The sequence below is a fragment of the Mustela erminea genome, chromosome 11 (assembly GCF_009829155.1).
Source record: "Mustela erminea isolate mMusErm1 chromosome 11, mMusErm1.Pri, whole genome shotgun sequence".
NCBI classification, from domain to species: Eukaryota; Metazoa; Chordata; class Mammalia; order Carnivora; family Mustelidae; genus Mustela; species Mustela erminea.
In genome coordinates, this window is record NC_045624.1 from 103,373,705 (window position 1) to 103,393,950 (window position 20,246).

Below are 20,246 nucleotides of genomic sequence, written 5' to 3' on the forward strand. Positions count from 1 at the left end.
CTCATGTCATGTTTGCCTCCTGCCTCTGTTTCCTGATGGGGAGATCTGCTGAGAGAGGAGCATGGCTCCCTCCCTCTTTTTCCTCCTGGCCAAGGGATGTCTTGCCCTTCCCTGTGCCCCCAGCACATAGGGCCATTTGAATATAAACTCCAACAGGTTGCCTTTGGAATGGAGAGGTCACTGGAAAGCCGTACCATTGGTTCTAGGAAGAGCCTTAAGAATGTCAAAATATATATAGGCATATATGCACATATTTGTGTTTGGTTTGGGGTAGTTTTCCTTTGCGTTTAAGGTCATAGACTGGGTTTGAATCCAGCTTAGGTATTTAGGTGTTAAGGGCAATTTATGATTTAATCCCGTTTTATATCACGAACCGTGTGAAGGAGCAGATAGCGAGCCCTTAAACCGGCGTCTGTCATGGCACAGGTGTTTGACTAATGGCAGAATTACCCAATAAGTATCCGGTCTGTTACCCTATTTAAGTCTAAATCCTACAGCCTTTCCCCACCTCTGAAATGGGAACGCATCTTACAATCGGTAGTGTCTCACTGTCGCTGTTGGTGAAGGCGTGGTGGCCGGGAGGATTCAGGGATCTCAAAGTAAAATTCTTTTGCCTTGTATTTTCCTTTCTGTGCAAGTGCTAGAGTGAGGCATGATAAAAAGTAGGTGTGAGTAGGTCTCGGAGACCTCCTTTGGGGAAGTATAAAGCAGAAATGGAAAGTGATAAGTATTGTCGTTCTTAGTGGCACCTAAAATAATGTTGCGTCTTTAGATCAATAGCAACATCGCTTCGATGAAATCCAGTATATCTCATAAGTAGCCCGTATACATTATGTCTGCAGGTATGTAGTCGGCAGGCAAAAAGCTGTCTCACTGTCAAGTTGGTCCCCCCCACTCCCAAGAGTGCAGCCAATTTTTCCTAAATGTTATAATAATGGATCTTGTGACAGGACCTTAAGGTTAAAATGTAGACGATGTTTGGAAAATGCTCTTGCTCCCCAAATCCTACAAAACGTGAGGGAGGACAGCTTCAGCCCGGAACAGTATAAAGGAGGGAAGCCTGTGTCGCATGCTGGTTATGCTGGTGTGTTCGTGCAGAAGGATAGCCCTGGCTCTCCGAGGGTAAGACTCCATGATTAATGGTGTTTATTCTTGACAGAAGCCTCCTTTATTTATCTGCAATACAGTTTAGCGATTTTATCAGGCACCTGAATGAAAAATATTCAGTCATACCAATATTGCAGTGTAAATTGAGTAGAGTCACTTTTTATTATATCTTTCTGCCTTATCATCTGCACAGTAATTTTCTAGCAGAGGTTTGATATGGAAAGGCTGGATTTAGCTGTACTTGACACAAAGCCTCTTCAATTTCCCCTAAAAGTTCAGGCTGCTCTTAGAAATGTGTGTGTGTGTGTGTGTGTGTGTGTGTGTCTGTGTGTGTGTGTGTCTGTGTGTGTATAATATATAAGCCCTCCCTCTTATCCAGGCAATTTCAGGATTTGAAAGAATAAAGATAAAATGCACAAACCTGGATGGGAAAAGTGTTGTTAATATAAAAATATCTAATAGCTGTGAACTCACTGGTAAAAAAGCTTCTTTAGTGTTTAAGCTGTGGCTCAGTTCTGAGGCTTTCGTGTGGCCACGCGGTCCCACTTTTTTCTAATCAATCACCATCCAAATCCAATCAGCATAAAACCAGACCCTTTCATTTCTCCTGGGAGTAATATCAAAGTTGAAGTCCAGAGCGGCCCAGAGGGGACATTAGTCGCTGCCGTGATGGAAAATGCCGTTCCAGACAAGGGAGAAGGGAAAGAAAATGAGGTCTCGTTGGTGGGACACTCAAGGAAGGAGTCCCAAAATTTTCAACCAAAGTTTATTCAAGTAACAAACGTGATCACATTAGATGCCAGAGCAAATCGGTGACAGATGGGGACAAGCGATTTGAATCATAGAAAAATTAGGATTGTAGGACCAAAGAGACTTTTTAAGCCTGGAGGGTGGAATGGTAAATCGTCTCTCCCATTTTACCAGTGAGGAAAGGAAAGCCCAAGCAGCTATTAGCAGGAAGCGTGTGGTCCTAGGCACCTGTTCTCTAAGGGTAATAACCTCAGGTCATTCCAGCACATCATTTAGACATTTCTGCTTCCTTCAATCTGTCCCCACCCTGGCATCAGAATAGTGGCTTCCAGGGCACCTGGGTGACTCAATGGGTTAAGCCTCTGCCTTTGGCTCAGGTCATGATTTCAAGGTCCTGGGATCGAGCCCCGCATCAGGCTCTCTGCTCAGCGGGGAGCCTCTTTGCCCCTCTCCCTCAGCCTGCCTCTCTACCTACTTGTGATCTCTCTCTGTCTGTGTCAAATAAATAAATAAAAAATCTTAAAAAAAAAAAAAAAGAATAGTGGCTTCCCCTGGGAAGAAGGGACGCGGGGGAGATCTTGTGGGTCTTTTCTGTGTTTCCGTGGTGTTCCTTTGGACCCTGGGACCATGGGCTCTGAAGCCAGGAGAGCCAGAGCCCTGGGGAGGTCCTTCTCTCCTTACATGGAAGTTACTGCTTCCTTTCCATTGAGTAATGTAGACAAATTATTCCCTTGTACGCTAGATGTATTCCTTTGCCATATTTAATTTATTTTTGAACAGTTTGATATCTTCCCAGGGGATGAAATTCTGGAATATTGAGAACTGTCCTGGGATATAAAGTCTTAGCACACAATAGAGTCCTATGATGTCTGAACAGCCTGCCAAATAAAAAAGGCCCCCTATTTTACCTTCACTAGGCCAGAGGGCCCTAGCAAATCTTAGAGGCTTTATTCTGGAGGATAACAATTCAGATAATTAATAATAGTTCCTTGATGGATGTTCCTCTTACCTTTACAATAAGGATAATTTCAAGAACAGCGAAAAGTATGAGTCAAGGATCCTAAGAGGAAAAACCCAAGAACACGCTAGTCAGTGGTTAATTAATGGTAATAATAATTATGAGGATTTCTGATGGAGATGGAATATGGGAAACGTCCAAACCATATATTTTTATATTGGGTTAGGGGGACCCACCTAAGATCAGCATGCCAGACAGCTGCTGAGAAGGAATATTCTAACTGGTTCTTGAAGGAACCCATCAAAATAGAAATTGAAACGGAGGCCTCATCTTCTTGGCTCAGTTTTCCAGAGGCACTCTTGTCTTTGGTATGAATCTCCCCCATTCCACCTTGCTAGAAGACATGAAGCAAGGATTAAACTGTTGGAACCTGACTTCCTCTTTCTAGTTCTTTCCACGCAATCTAAAGCCTCCTGCTGGGCGACCTCTCACTTAAATAGCAGATCCTGGCTTGGGGCTTTCGAGATTTTTAAATGTTTCTTTACCTTAAATTGTTGACATTTCCAGGTAAATGAGGTAAGCACAGACTTGTTTGTTGAGTTGGTTAAATGCAGTGTTGAATTGAGTTTCTTGTACGTACTTTATGGTCCTCTTTCTTTACACGTGCTGGGTACCATGGTTCAAACCCAAAAGTTCCCCCCAAAGGTATCACAGTTGATAGGAAACTCTACGTTATTAGAAAATCTGACAGCTGGATGAGCGAACGCAACGCGGCCCAGGCTTCTTCTAGATACGGTTAGTCCTCAGGACTTAGGTCTGTGCTGAGTCTCCCACGCTATTGTCTTCCAGTATCTTTTTATTTTGCTGTGTGTTTTCTTTTTGGAAAAGAATACTGCTTTGCCACTTTCAGTGCTGCTCTTGGATAGAATGGGTAATTCATTAGATTCCAAAAAATAAGGTCTGTTAGAATGAATGGAAAATTGGCAACAGTGTCAGAGAAATCACACTTGGAAATTTCTGTCACACACACCCCTCCCTCCGTTTTTTTTTTTTTTTTCTTTTCTCACAGCAATGGATTTTTGAATCAAAACCAAGAGTCACCATGCCCTTGAGTTTGCTTTTAGAAAAAAGAAATCCTGTGCATGTTTACTGAGGTCGAGTAAACTCAGTAGTTTATTTGCTGTGTTAAAAAAGGTGAGGTGGGGAAGGTGGGGTGCTTCTAAATGATACCAGGGGTGTCAGATGGTTGACTCCCTATAGGGGAGAACAGCCCCCTCCCTGTATGGTCCTAAGAAGTCGGTACACGAGGAGGCCACAGAAGCTGGGTGACCTTGGACTTACCCAACCCAGAGCTCTATAGTAACAGCAGCAGCTAAGAAGGTGTTGGTTGTAGGGGCCAAGGTTTGCTGAGAACGTCCCACAGGACAGACACCGGGCTCAATGCTCTATGCATACTTCTTGTTACTAGTTAAACACTACTTTGTCTCCCTCCAGACCTAAAGAGCTTGCCGCAAAACCATCTTTGAAAGATCTGGCTCTCTCAGCACCAGATCTGTCTCAGGGCTCACCACTTCGATGTGCGTGAGGATTACAAATCCTCCCCCACAAATGGGGGGCCGATGGGTGTGGTTGGAGCAGTGAGACAGGATGGCTCCTGGACCCCGGCTGGGTCTGGCTGGACTGGCCTCCCCTGTGGCGTGCGTACCCCCTACAACCCCCTCCGCCCCGGAGAAAGAAAGAGCTTCCATAGGCAAAGGTGACTGTTCAAAGGGACAACATGCTGTGTTAGGGAAGGAGGGGAGAAAAGGACCGTGTTCCTTCACTGTGTTGCCACAGACCAGTCGGGAAGCTTTCCAGAAAACAGGCCCCGGGAAATGCCCCAGAAGCTGACCGCTGGGAACAAGCTCTAAGTCCCTCCATCTGCCGGGTATCCTGTTAGGAAAAGAATCACGGCTGGACTTTGGTGTGTCCTAGGAACCCACCGAGGGTTTCTCACTGAAGCCGTTTCTGTGGACTTTGTGGAGGAAGATACAACCTATTAGCTCTTCTAACCATTAGTTCTTATATTTACATTAATTCTATCATATATAGTCTATTCATATCTAACATGTAAGTTACATATTAAAATATATAATTACATATTTTACTAATACTAAAACTGCATAATCTTCATTATTTTAAATGGTCTTATTTTTCTCACAAACTGGATAATAATTGGGGCAAGAAGATAAAGAAGATGGTCTTTCATATTTATTACACATTGGAGTAAATACTTCTCTAGTACACCTTCTTATGGAATGTTTGGAATCTATAAGGACAGCCAAAGAAGTTGCCAAACGTAAGAATTTAAAAATACTCCGCCTTCATAGAATTGAAATATTAAAAATGGATGCCTGGTTATTTAGAAACGGGTTTTTCAGCTGTCATTCAGAACAGAGATCCCTCCTTCCTTACTGACTCTCTCTCTTCTGCGCTTGTTTGAAAAGTGTTCCGGACGCGCACGGGGCTTCTCTGCCCACAACCTGGGATGGAAAGGAGACTCAGGCTGTGGGATGTGGTCATTTAGCTCCAAGGGTTTATATGAACCATATATGTTTGTTTTTGGAACCCATTTTATAACAGTACATTACATGTTGTAGTTACTGGAATGGACTTTCTTTTTAAATTTATTTTACTTTTTTTAGTTGAGTATAGTTGACCCACAATGTTACCATAGTTTCAGGAGAACAAGAGAGTGATTGGACAGCTCTGTACTCTACGCCGTGCTCCCCACGATGGCCCCCCACAATGCAATCATAATACCATGCTGTGCCTTTTGAATGGCCTTTCGTTTAAATTCTTTGACTATCTTCCCGACCTTGGAATCTTAACCTGTTAACGTAGAATTGTATTTATAGTACAGAAGGGAGGTAAATTTTGTCAGATTATTTTTTGCTGTCGTCTCAGGAGGGAATTTAAAACCAAATTTAGCCAAAAACACCACAAACAATTGCATTATTCACGTGATGCTACAAATCTACCGATGTAGAGCATCGTTTCAGTTGCCAAAGGAGATGACGGACAGGGATTGGAGATGCTCACTTGGCCTCTCCCTTTGACTGGCTTAGCAGGGCCTTTCATCCCCCAGAATTAACATACAGAGACCCACTGCCCATAGTTTACTTTGAATTTGCACTAGTGTGTCCACTGCACTATCTGCATAACAGCAGTAAATATGTTATTATTTATGGTGTCCTTTAAGCATCAATAATTTGCAAATTTATATATACACACGTATATGTATTTAATTACCTGAAATTAATGGAAATGGTTGAAACCACTGTGGAAAATGCTGATATATTTGACACATGGGAAGGGGTGTATCCTTTTTCAAAAAACTGTAATTTTTTTAAATAAGGCACAAATGGAAAAGCACACAAAATATACACACACAGCTCGGTTAAGTCTACTGAGTTATCACAGAGTGAAAACCTCTAACCACTAACCCAAGTCTAGAAATAAAACACCAGCACCCCAGAAGCCCTCCTTCCACACTTAACCCACCTGCCCCGGCTATCCTGCCCAGGCTCCCATTTCGGTTTGTGTGTTACTGACCTCTACCCAAGTGGGATCATACAGCATCTTGGAACCTTTTTGCACCAGGCTTAAGGACCACTATAATGTGGTTCACATTATGCTTACGAGATTTTGCACACTGTGATTTGTTCATTTTCATAGCTGTTTGCTGTTCTGTGGTGTGAATGATTTACCCATTCTACTGTTCATGTGTTTGAAGATTTTTATCTTTTCAAGGACTGTCTACGCCCAGCTTGGGGATCGAACTCATAACCCCAAGATCGAGAGTTGAGGGCTCTACCCAGGGAGCTAGCCAGGTGCCCCCCCTGCCCACCCATTCTACTGTTGATAGACACTTGGTTGTTTCCGGTTTTAACAGGAAGGAGAAACACAGCTGGAAACGGTTGAGGAGACCATGAGGCTTGGGCACTTAAACCATTGTTGCCGCTACACCAAGGAAGGGAGCGGCCGGTCATAGGTGTGCGTTTACTTGAGCTCATTATGCCCAACTGTTTTCCAAAAAGGTCGTGTCAGCTCATATGTACGCACATGGTTGGAGAGTTCCTGTTGCTCCAAACTCTCATCGCCACTTGTCATTGCCCCTCTTCCTAATGTCAGCCATTCTGTGGACGTTCAGTGATCCCCCATTATGGCTTTCATCTGCCCTGCACTTAACTGGTGACATAACTGGTGACATGTATGCAGTCTGCTGAAACATACTAGAGAAAGCTTTTAATGTTGAGGGAGAACGTGTAATTCAAAATATACTTTTATTTGACTCTGTCAGAGGCATCTCATGCCTGAAAAAATGTCGGTCTAAATATGTTGAAATACTGACATTGGTCAGATCCGAAGAGCTTGGCCACAAGGAATAATGGTTTTTTAGTGCTCATTCAAAATAATACCAGCTTTCCCATTTACGGATGTAAACTTCCATTCTCAGACATAAATAAAAAACAAAAATAAAGTCGTTCTTAAACATCCCTTGGAAACGACGTTTTACCGTTAAAACAAGTATTGCTCTCGCTTGTGCTTTGTTAGAGAAATGAATCACAGCTCGGAAATTTTATATGTAAGATAGTTCTCAGCACCCTGAATCAAGGTACACAATAGGCAATATTCCAACCTTCCTCTTCAGTGGCCTCTTCTATTCAAATCCTGTCTACATTTTGTAGCACAGCTCATGTCCCTTTTTTTTGGTAACCAGCATGCATCACGGAAGCCTCCTGTTGGGGCCTTTTGACGCATCAGGTAACACTCGCTCTTACACACCCGTGTGCATGTGCCCTTTGTGCCATTTGGCTATCTGTTCTTTGAAAGCAGGGACTAAATGATCATATATTGTGTTTACTGAAATTCCTCCAAGTTCTGAAATCATACGGGATTCTTAGTGAGTGGATCTTCCATGAAAATATCTACCAAACGAACAAATCATCGAAATATTCATCAGTGCAGTTACGCATATAGCTTTTAAAAAACTGAGATCCAACACAGTGAGTTTGTAGAAGATTGGACTCAATTACACCTTCACGGGAGATATTCTTTAGGTGTAGAGATGATGGCACCGGGATCTGAAATGGACCCATCTTCTAGGCTTGGGCTGTGGCCGTTGTGTTTATGGGGGGCGGGGGGGTTGACAAGGTTAAAGGCCCCCAAAGTAACAGTAGAACCTCTGGGACTAGCAGAAGTTGAAAGCACTGACCACCCGTAATCTGAAGGCTATAGCCCTGGCAGGGCTCGCCTTGCACAGCCATGGCCATGGGGATTAGAATGCCACCTGTAGAGCCCCAGCCAGCAAGAGGAAATAGTGACACCAATGCCTTGACTCTTCTGTCCATTGCCAGCTCCCCCTGCCTGTGCATCTTGCTCCAAGACTCTAGAGGGGGAGAGTAAGCCCGCTGAGTCAGGCCATACAGACCAGTCTTCCTGGGCACGCACTGGTTGCAGGGGGAGATGGAAAGTAGCCGCACGGCCATCTGTATGATTCAGGCTCACACGAGGCTTCTGGAAGGGCGCCTCGAAGAGAGGAAGAGAAGTCCAGGATCATGCCCATTTCTGACCACATCTCACGTATTCGCTGTGGCCGTTTTTGTTATTTGTTTCCTTCACCGGATGAAGAGCTAATTTTTATTATACATTGTGATTTATTAAAATTGCATTTATTGAATAATTAATTAGTTGGTTAAAAATACATTATAAGGGATAACTCCCCTTTGTTCTCGGTTAGGCCACTTCTTGAATATGGGGAGTATCTTCTCGTCAGACAAAGCACAAAATTAAACAGAAAATAAACTTGTTATGTAAAAAACCCCAACATTTCAGTCCTCGGGTAGTTGGAGCCCTTGTGCAAAGAAGCAAGGTGTATGTGTAATTTCCAGTGTCCCAAGCAATGTGAAAGCAATTGTAACAATCCAGCATGTAAGCCTGCTTTCATGCTCTCATAATGGGTAATGCGGGTGATTAAATACTGTGATTTTAACCTTGGCATTTTAGTAACCCAATAAGATAGATGAAAAGGCAGTAACAAATCAGATTATATAATGATATTTCATTCTAAGAAAGTCCAGTTCCTCTCTGTAATGTGTGGTTTTGTATTTTAAGTTGATCATAGTATACCGCTAAAAAAATGCTCTAATAAGAATACGCTACTCTTTTTGTTGTAAATCTGTTTTCATAACCTTGTAAAAAAAATAATCTGAAGTCAAATTTTCTCCACAAATACAACTTTATACTTCTTTATTGTCTTCTGGGAGAACACCGAGATGACCCCCACGTTCTTTCTTGTTTGGAACTGTGCTGCGTATATCTGGTGGGCAGTACGGAGACAACACGCCCTCTCGTTGCGGGGTCTTCCTGGCCTGGGAAAAGCAGATGGGTGGCAGTAGGACAGCGCGGTCATCCCCGAGGGGACGTGTGGGTCCTGGCATGTGTGGGCCAACACGCAGAGGTGACAGGACATCAGCTGCTCCCATCTGCTGCTTCCTGAAAACCCTCTGCATTTGGGCACCTGCTTCCCGGACAGTAGTTTGTATGATTTACTTTGGAAGGTCACGGGCATATTTCTGTACTCTTTGGCTACTACATAAATTTCATGGAATCTCTGTTCTCGGTGAAGTTTAAAGTGTCAGTGGTCTTCCCAGAATGTCTGTTTGTTTCTTGTGTTAATTTTTTCTCTCCATGGTTTGTGCCACATTCAGGGACCACACAGAACAGGGAGAAAGCCGGAAGTTACAAAGGCAGAGAAAGGCTTGGAAGGCCAACTGTAATCTTCAGTTCCATCTCTGTGTATCTGCTGAAAATGCAAACCAAGATAAAGACGCCTCTGATTTCTTTTCCTGGGGATACTGTCATCCTCAGTGAAGATTTTTAGCGAGATTGGCAAATATAATTACCAGCTAGAGTTTTTGATGGTTTGTGAAATAATCTGAGTCATTTATATGGAAAATTCTGTGGGTGCCTTTTCCACCCCTCCCAGACCTTTTCTTCCTTCAACAGAATCCATCCCTGTGGTCATAACCTTCCGCGGAGCCTCCATGTAACAGTGAACACATCCACCTGTTACATTTAAAGAACCTGACCTGCCCCCTCAAATTTGCTTTACTGTTTAAAACATAATAACTGATGGATAATCTATCGGCTAAGAATTTGGAACAGCAAGGAAATTGGAAACAAGTTTCCAACAGTCTTGCCATTTGGTCAGTTCTTTGCTAAGTTTAGAGTCACGCACACAAACAAGTTTTGTAGGATGATTCTGCCAACCACCGAGAGAATATCACCCGCCACTGTTTACTGAGTGCCCCCCACCCCGTGTGCCTCAGCGGGGTACGGGGGGGCAGCCCCAGGAGGGAGCTACTGTTTCATTTTATGTCTAAGGCAACTTATCTTGAGTGACAGCCAGTGACAGATGGCATTCGTATCCAGTTTTCTGCAAACCTCCTGCATTTGATTACTGAGTTCATGTTTTAACCACCTTGTGTGGTTTTATGATTTTACCTGGAAATCCAAGGAGGTGTTTCCAGGGCTCTGTCAGGTTGGGGAGCAAAGCAGACAGGAATGCTTCCCCCGTATGATTTGCTATGAAAAGAAGGTGCCAGTATTTCAGTGTTTGAGAATCACCTGTATGCTGTATTTGCCATCTGTAATGTGTGTGTGTCTTTATGCACACATATATGTGCACACATGTATACACATACACATATGTATACATACACATGTACACATGTCGGTATCATATGCCTGTATATTAGGAGAAGCACACATTATATTTAATATAATATATGGTGATATATAATTTAATAGGCACATATTGTATTATAATATGCAGATATGCGTGCATACACCAAGCATTGATTTAATGCCAACCTCAGTACTTGAGGCTTTACTTAGATTAACTTGCCAAGCTCCCCAGGAGGTAGGAATCCTCCCGGTTGTTCCGTTACAGACCAGGAGAGGGTGGTCATTGCCTAGGAGGTCGCACCACTGTCTGATGTCCACATCAGTTCCCCTCAGCACCCAAACCCTTCTGTGGTACCATCGCTCTAGGGCTCTGATTCACCTGTCCCCGGAATTCCTGACGACCCCATCACTGGGTAACCCTTACTAAGCAGTTTCCTGTTTGTATCCTGGGGACGACTGGCCTTTGAGTGCTAGCTGGTTTGTTAATTTAGGGTAATTACCTTACAGCTGTAATTAACTTACAGCTCTCTTGTCGGCATTCCTGTCTGAAGGGATCTCCTACCCCATTGTTTGGGACCAGGTGACCCCATAGCTCCCTAGTGTCATCTATCTGGGAGGCGTGTGCTTGGATGTGACATTCACCACAGTGGGGGAAGGTTCCTGACTTCACCTCCGTGAGGAACCAGGCCTAGCTTCTCTGCTGTTACTTCTTCCTGGACTGGAAGGGAGAACGGGCCCTGGCGCCCTGCAGGGATGCTGTGACCAGGTCCAACTGCTCACTCTCGGCTGTTCCTGGAACAGGTATCTTCCGTCCTCTTGCGGGACTGGGCCGTCAGACGTCCTGGGAACTTTGGCAGAAGGAAAGCTTCTCCTATCTGCTGGCTTCCTTGTTTCTTCGGGATTGGTGACTGCCAACCCCACCTCGGTAATTTTTATGTTCAGGACGATCGGTTTTTTTCCCCGGCTTATAATTCTTCAATACAGTATTTAGGCCTCTAGGAATATTCTTACTACTGCGGTCAATTCTGGGATTTCAGAAAAATTACAGGTTATCAGGTTACCAGTAAGATGTGCCACTGCCCTCACCAATGTTGAGTCTGTCCTATTGTGGATCATGAGACGAGCCTGGCGGGGAGCTAGCATCCCACAGATTTCTGGAAATGTCTGCTTTTGCACCTTTCTGCCATGCCGGTCTCTCATCATAAGTCTGAAAATAAGTTTATGTTTTGTCGTAGTTACTTTTGAATCGGTCTGGAAAGATTGATTTTCCTTTCTAGTCGAAAGCGATTTAAAGAACTGGAGCATCCTGTGCTCTGAAGGAGCAACATATGTAAGTGGAACTTGGCATTGAACCACAGCCCAGAGCTGACTGGCTGTAAAGAACTAAAATCGGATAGGCTAATAGGCTGTGCCGATTTCTATTCAGACATAAGTCATTTTACTAATTTCTGAGTGAGTATGGAAAGTCTCAAGTTGCTTTGAAAAGAGAAAGCTGTTTCCAGGTGGTGAATGCTCACTCTGCCCATATGGAAATTTAGAAAACTCTGGGGTTTTATTTTACTTCACCAAACGCGGCATCTGAATAACAAATAAAAAGCCTCTTTTTCTTTTCTTCTTCTTCTTTTTTTTTTTTTTAAGATTTTATTTATTCATTTGACACAGAGAGAGACACAGGGAGAGAGGGAACACAAGCAGGGGGAGTGGGAGATGGAGAAGCAGGCTTCCTGCTGAGCCGGGAGCCAGGCTCAACCCCAGGACCCTGGGACCATAACCTGAGCCAGAGGCAGACGCTTAAGGACTGAGCCACCCAGGCGCCCTGCCTCGCCTTTTTTTTTTTTTTCCAGTTCAAAGTGAAAAAGAGTAAGAAATATCACTTGAGCACCCCTGCCCCCACCATATTTCAACCTCTTATTTTCTACTGAGAGAAAATGCATTATCTGATCTGTGGTTTCATTTATCCCCGTGCCTGTGCTGTGCACTTGGTGGGGCCGGCTGCTCCCCGGATTGTGTTCTGACCGGGTGATGGGGGCCAGCCCCCGGCCGGGGGCTCCTTTGCTTCAAGAGGTGTGATGAGAAAAATGCGTCTCCCCTCCCTTTCATTTTGCTCTGAAAGCGGGTGGTGTAAGAGGAATTTGCCGCGCTCTGTGGATCTGTCTCTATCACGGCCTCCCATTCCCGTGGCCATCCCCTCCGTGAATGAGGACAGTTCACTGGATTACTCGCACAACACGTTTTCTATTAGAGAAGAACAAGGCAGTGGGGGCTGGGGGTGGGGGCGTTCTGGAACCAGTGGTCCCCGGGGAAGGAATCCCCTGGAGCCATTCAGGCTAGGGCGGCAGCACGGTGTGTTGCGAATTTATCTTCATCAGCTTGTCAGAACCAAGGCTCGAGCTCCATCAAGCCCCGTTCTCTTCCAGCTTCGTAGCCCCAGGAGTACTGAATTCCTGGACGTGGCTCTCCAAGTGCCACTTGAAAGATGAGGGGCAGGGGAAGGGCGCAGACAGGGCTGGCTCCCAAAGAGGAGGAGTTGTCTTTTGAATGGTGAACCCCGGATCTGTGAAGCTGGTTTTACCGCCAACTGCAAGACTGCTGCCCTAAAGGTTCGGGCACGAATATATAATATAGTGCCAATTGCACATTTCTTTTTTTTTTTTTCCCTAAGATTTTATTTATTTGTTTGACAGACAGAGATCACAAGTAGGCAGAGAGGCAGGCAGAGAGAGAGCAGGAGGCAGGCTCCCTGCTGAGCAGAGAGCCTGGTGCAGGGCTCGATCCCGGGACCCTGGGATCATGACCTGAGCTGAAGGCAGCGGCTTAACCCACTGAGCCGCCCAGGCGCCCCCGACTGCACATTCTTAAAGACCTTGCAGTTTGCCTCCTTCCTTTATGGGCAACTCTGCTGTGTGTAATTCTTTCTTTCCTTTCCTTTCTTTTCTCCTTTCCTTCTTTCCGTTCTCTCTTTTCTTTTTTCTTTTCTTTCCCTTGTTTCCTGCCCTCCGTCCTTCCTTCCTTCTTTCTTTCCTTCCTTCCGTCCTTCCTTCCTCACAACACTGTGATGGTAAGAGGTAAGTTTTCAGTGGTGAAAGTAATATTTGGGTCAAACGTAACACGTAATTGCAGAACTATTTAAAACTCAGGTGCCTGTGGTTTAGAATTTCCTGTCATCAAGGAAGGCCAAAGGCAAGCTTTTCTTTTTCTGTATTCAGGGTGCCATGAGATTTCACAGAGGTTCGTCTTCTTTGCCCAGATAATTGTGTAGTATGAGTCTACCTGCTTTTGTCACCATGACTTTAAGGCCATTGTACTAGAAACATATGTGCCCGATGTCTTTTCCCCAGGACACCTTGAATTCATGTAAAATTGTTCTCATTTGCCTTTACAGACAGCCTCTGCCTGTGGAGATATTGGTCTCACCTGTACCTCCTGTGTCTGCTTTTCTTTTTCACCCAGGCCTTCTGCCTTATCTAGTAGTCCAACGTATTCAGACCTGCCCTTCATCAGGATCTCCCCCCATCGGAACCCCGCTGCAGCCTCGGAGCCCCCCTTCAGCCCTCCACACCCCTACATCAACCCCTACATGGACTACATCCGGTCCCTTCACAGCCCGTCTCTCTCCATGATCTCGGCAGCCCGGGGTCTCAGCCCCACAGACGGTGAGTCTGTCCCCAGCCAACCCATTCATGTTTCTGCTTCATGCCCCACCTGGAACGTGGCGTGGAGCGGTTCTAATGTTGACCGAACATTTCCCATGTTCCAGACACTGGGCTGATTGCTTCAAGGGTACGATTCAAGTCAAGGTTATGGACACCTCCATGGGGGGAGGGGGTCATTGTTTCCATTACAGGGTGAGGAGAGCAGTGAGGAGACGGGCCAGGTAACTTGTAATGTGGCCCACTGGTTACTGCGTGGCAGGGATGAAACTCAAGGCCCGAACTCACGGACTCTGGACACCTTGCTCCTATCCGCTGTTGTGTCCTCTTGGCCTGGTTGCCGTCCACACAGCGTGCAGGTGTAAGGGGCCATTCTGCTCACCTCCCAGTGAACGCTTTTCTGTTCTGCACATCTGAAAGGTGTGTTCACGCAGATGTGTCTGTTAGACCGGTGCTTCTCAGATCCCACTGTGTGTGTGGACCACCCGGGAATGATGAGAAAATGTCCTTCTGTGTGGGGTGGGTCTGGGATTTCTGCACACTGGAAAGTTCCCAGGTGGTGCCAGGGCTGTGGTCCGTGGACCGCACTCTGAGTAGCAAGTCTTCGAGAACATGATGGTCTAGATTTGCTCGTGCCCTCCAGCCTTGACCCTGCCCAGTGAAACCTGGAAGAGAGGGGTGTGATGGGAAAAGAAACAAAACTTTGACTTTAATTTTATTATACTCGATGCTCATTTTAAGCTCTCAAGGGTCAAATTCCTGTTGGTTCTGTTAGCTTCCCGATTAATTACTTTTCACAAGACTAATTAGAGCCGTGTATCCCATAACTGTCAAATTATAAAACATTCCTTTGAATCAGGAAGAGCATTTCTCATCTCATGCACACATAAAGACTCACTTGCCCATAGTTGCCAGAATCTGAGTTAAGGTCCAGAACTGTATAAGCCATATTAATTAGAAAGAGAGATTATGAGTTCTCTACAACAGCACACAGAACCTCCACCGCGCCGTCTGGGTAACTGTGTGGTGTGACCCTGAGCCGTCCACCTTTTCTCTGCCGGCCCCTCTTGGGACTGGCTGGGCATGGTGGGGAGAGGTGGGAAGCCCTGGGAGATTTCTCAGTAAATGCCTACTAAGTTCTACTTTGAGTAGTAGCTGCGATGCCCCAATGGCTGTTCCGCTCATCTCTTTCTTTCGTTGTGCCATTTGGACGAGCTTCACATTACAAAAAGGAAACAGTAAGAGAGTCAGACTCAAGTATTGGATTTGGTGTCCCAATGGGGAGTAATAGAGTCAACCCCATGGAGAACTTTGGAGTTCAGAGAAATGACAACACAGGAGAAGAGGGGGGGGTGGGGTAAGGGAGGCCAGCTCACGGCACACTTGGAGTTATGCCTGCCTTGCAAAAATTTCGTTGGGTCAGTGGCATGTGGAACCTGGAGTTTAAAGCATCTTGTCACCTGTTTTCCATAGTATTTGATGATGAGTATGAATAAAACGTTCTTTAATTGGTTTGTTCTGCCTTCCTCTTCTTCCCTTTCAAGAGTCTAATTAATAATCAAAATCAAGTCACAGATGTCTCTCACATGTAGGCTAAGAGGTGCATGTATATCTGTGCCTAGATATTTTTATCGTGTATAAAAGTGTGGACACAGAGAACATACGCAGCCCTATGGCTGGAACACCCATGTTTCTACATAATAATTGTTGAAACTGACTTTTACCGATGGAATGCTGCATGCTGAACACTGCTGCATTCATTGCTACCCACAGCCCTTTGGAGCGGTAAGAGGAGGAGCTGGGATTTACCTCCAGATCTTGGAGAATCTGGAGACCACCCTCAAAACGTCTCCAGTATCTCGCTGCTTTTGCACATAACTTGGCAGTAGAAACACATTATTATCCCCACTCTTACAGAGCTGACTCTTGCCAGTAAATTGCTCCAGATTGATAGGTATATTTCCTTTTTGATTTTGTAATGAGAAATGGGGGGGGAAAGAACCTTAAAATTATGGGACACAAAATTGCAGCTTATCACCCTGACATGCGTTATTAAAACTATGCTGTGTCTTCCCCTCGGGAGCCCTTGGGCGCTCCAGGTAGTAGAGCTGACTCGGGCTCTCCAGCCAGGAGCTGAGGGAAGTATTCTAAGTATGTCTGGAAAGACATCACAGTGGCCTCAATTGTCAGCTACCCCTGGAAGAAATATGGACATACAGTGATTGCATCTACAAAGTGATTTCGTTTGGGGAGGGGGCACACATGGGAAGGAGAACATACATACATTTTAATCATTTGGAATTCTTGCCTCTTTCTTTAAACAGGCCTCAAACCTTTTATAATACATTTGATTTTTTCTCTTCCTTTTCTTCAGTTTTACTTTTCAAATAAGAGCTGTCTGGTAGGCTTCCGTGGGAAACACGGTCTGAGTTACCGATGTTTTACTAACATGAGCCATAAAAGGAATTCCCGACGTGGGCTGCTCAGCCCGTGGGCTTCGGGATGTCTCCAGAAACATGTTTTGTTGACCTGTTCCAACTAGTCACCCCGCTTTGCTTGTGTGCTCTTCCAGCCCCCCACGCCGGGGTCAGCCCCGCGGAGTACTATCACCAGATGGCCCTGCTCGCTGGCCAGCGCAGCCCCTACGCGGACATCATCCCCTCTGCAGCCGGTGCCGGCGCCGGGGCCATCCACATGGAGTACGTTCACGCCATGGACAGTAAGTAGTCGGGGGTGGGGCGGGGGGGGGATGCTGAACTGTAGAGGGAGACGTGACCATTAGGTGATTCTCTGACCTTTGAAACCAGAGAAGCTGGAAGACCATTTGGTGCTCGGCTTTCTTTGGTTTTCCGAGGAGCTTCTCCTACTCATCAGGCCGTCCTGGGGCTCCCGTGGAGGGCTCCGGGCTACTCACAGACTGGAAGAGGCAGGCAATTGTGATTTGGCAGGTCTCGAAAGAACTGTCCTGCCCTGATTGTCCTGAGAACAAAAATACGGGAATGGGTTTCATGATGCGGACATACTTCACCCAGGCCCTCTTTGGTTTTCTCGATTTCATGCTTTAAAAATTGATTTTTTTCCCAAAGATTTAGCTATTATATTTTAGAGAGAGATAGCATATGTGAATGGCAGCAGAAGAGAGAGAGAGAATCCTCAAGCAGACTCCCTGCTGAGCACAACTGGGGGTGGGCCGGCTTGATCCCAAAACCCTGAGATCACCTCCTGAGTTGAAACAAGATTTGGACGCCTAACCCACTGAGCCACCCAGGAATCCCTAAAAACTAATTTTTTAAAGAAACCTAGACTCCGTTTGTACATTTTTTTCCCCATGGCTTTACTTTGCCTCGTATGTTTTCTTTACATTAAAAATCATATTTCACTAAGACCTTTTCTCTAGGAAAAATAAAAAGCATTTCCAAGTCAGAAAGAGCTGTTTTTAGTGCATAATGGTAGAAGATAATGGCATCCTTTGATGTTTTTTATATAGCTTATTTAGGGATCCCTGAAGGCTTATGGTGGTGCCTTAGGGTCACTTATCTAGACATAGACAAATGAGCCTACGAGTATCACGGTTCAGAACATCCAAGAGTTCTTATTTATTCACATTCTTTCAGTTCCATTTGCCGGGTGTCAGGAAGTGAATGCGAAGCGTTGTCTGAGAGATCCCTCAGTGAAAGCCTCTTCCCTTTGACTATGACAAAGGGTATGTGGCTTTGAGAAAGGCGTATGCTGGGGGAGGTTTGTTTGTTTCTCCTGGTGGCCGCACTTTTTCATCTACAATCTGTTTGGATTCTTCTGGGACAAAGGCGCGTCCTGGGCACAGCCTTCAGGCTTGGAGCGGAGAGGGGGATACTGGTTTAGAGTGAGAGCTACGGCCTCCATCTTCTTACGGCCATGAAGGAACTCGTTGAGTTACACGGGGTCCCAGTTGGCGACGGTTTCCGGCAGGAAGTTCATTACCACAAAGCAAGAGAAACGTGTTCCCTTCTGCGGGGGGGGGGGGGGGGGGGGGGGGGGTTGTTGTTTGGCTTTGTAGAGTCAAGAGCTTGGAATTCAGAGTCATCAGAACCACATTTCAATTAGGGATTGTTGGAAACGAAGTTCAGGTTTATTATGCAAATTCGTTATTTAAAACTCTGCAAATAAAGAATGAAAATAAGGGAGCATCCTTGGAAGGTCGGCCCACATTACCTTCTACATTTGATGAGAATGTGTTCAGTCAGGCAAAGGCGGTTTTTATCTAAATAAAGGATGAAGCTACCCTTTTACTTTGTAAAAACTAATTAAAGGAATTTTAATTTGTCTGAGTATATGGTAAATTGATTGTCATTAAGTAGGAATTTAGATGTCCTATCATTCATCACATAAAAAGAAACCTCCTTTCTCTTTGTCAGAATTTTCTTATTAGAACAGAGAAACAAAACAATTAACAGAAAGCCAGATTGGAGAGATCTGTGTTGGAACAATAAGAATGCTGGTCTTATGTGTCAGAAGGAAACGGTAGGATCAGTGAGGAACTGGGCGACTTCTCTTGCAGTGGTCTTCAAAATGTTCTCCTTGTGTTTTAGCTGTTCCCCTCAACAGGGGATCCCAAATCACCGTTTCAAAACGCTGACTTTCTCTGTTTCCTTGGTTATTAGGGGGTTAGGAGGAGCATATTAAAGGGTTGGGAAGTGCTTAAAATACTACCTTCCTTCTAAAAAAAAATGAAATAGCATTTAGTTAAACATAACATAAGGAGTGTGCAAAGAATTTAAATCATAGGTGACTTTTCTAACAGAGAAGCAGAAACTCTTATAGATCACTACCTTGGGTGTGGCCCTGCAGGGCAAAGCCTAGAAGCTAGCGGGTCACTCTCATCCATTGTTAACGGATCTTCCAGAGTCCTCAGCTGGCAGAAACTGCAAGAAACTAGTGTTGGATGAGCACTTGCCTTTTAAACGTGCCAACCATGGGCATACCTGGGTTTCTGCCACCTAAGGGCAGCGTATTTAAATGTTGCATGTTAGAATAAGCAAGTCTGCTTTATGGATCTAATTCTGTCTTTCGGGATTAATTACCTTAAAAGACAGGAAAGCAAGTAATCCCGATGAGGAACATTCTAGAATTGAGGGCTCCTGAAAACCTCATTATTTGTATCGGTGGAAACTGACCGATGTAAGAGCCCATCCTGGAGGGAAAACAGAGAGGAGCCAGACCAACCAGGCTGTGGGCAGCAGGAAGGCTTCCTTGGAAGGGATGAAGGGAAGCCTCTGGACTCTGGCTTTGGACGATGTAAGGGCCCCTAAGACCTCTGTTGCTTCTTAACATCAGACGGCCACCTTATCTAATTAATGATATAAGAAATTAGAGGTGTTCCAGGCATCATCTCTATGTCTAGTGTGTCCTGTTATTCTTAACTCTGCCATGGATCCCTGAGACCCATCGAGAAAGGTTATCACTGAAGGTTATATGGAAGTAGACAGGAAGTCTGGAGTCCTTGGAGTCATTTGAAAGTGGAATAGATTTCTTCATTAAAAGACTAGGGGCACCTGAGTGGCTTAGTGAGTTAAGCGTCTGCCTTCAGCTCAGGTCATGATCCCAGGTTCCGGGGATCGAGCCCCGTGTCGGGCTCCCTGCTCAGTGGGGAGCCTGCTTCTCCCTCTCCCTCTGTTCCTCCACTTGCCTGTGCTCTCTCACTCTCGAATAAATAAATAAAATCTTTAAAAAAAAAAGAAAAAGAAAAAGAAAAAAATCTGTGATGAAATTAGCCTCTCATAGTGAGTAAATGTGGAACATTTCTGTGTAAGGCAGATGTATAATAAAAGTAAGATGGTGGTTTAGACACTAAAAGATGTGTATCTAGCTGGGATAGCTATATTGGTACTAGCATGGCCTAAATCAGGCTCATAATGAAATTACTCTAAATGAAGAAACTCAATTTTGAATGTGTCTGAAAGAAAAATTTGAGGAGGCACCGTATTCATCTTTCAAATCGGTTTTCCAGTTTTATACATGGTACTAATTTCCTAAGCTTCATTTTTGAGATTTATTTCCTAAGCTCCAGTTTG

General features: G+C 44.9%; 1 protein-coding gene across 4 annotated transcripts in view; it reads left to right on the top strand.

Moving 5' to 3' along the window:
- Positions 1–20,246, top strand: part of GLI3 (GLI family zinc finger 3) — a 263,559-nt gene that overhangs the window by 164,298 nt on the left and 79,015 nt on the right. For all 4 annotated transcript variants that reach the window (XM_032305776.1, XM_032305777.1, XM_032305778.1 and 1 more), the window contains 2 exons: positions 13,997–14,199; positions 16,769–16,915. In XM_032305776.1, coding sequence (XP_032161667.1) covers positions 13,997–14,199; positions 16,769–16,915 — 350 coding nt within the window. The remainder of the gene's footprint in view (positions 1–13,996; positions 14,200–16,768; positions 16,916–20,246) is intronic.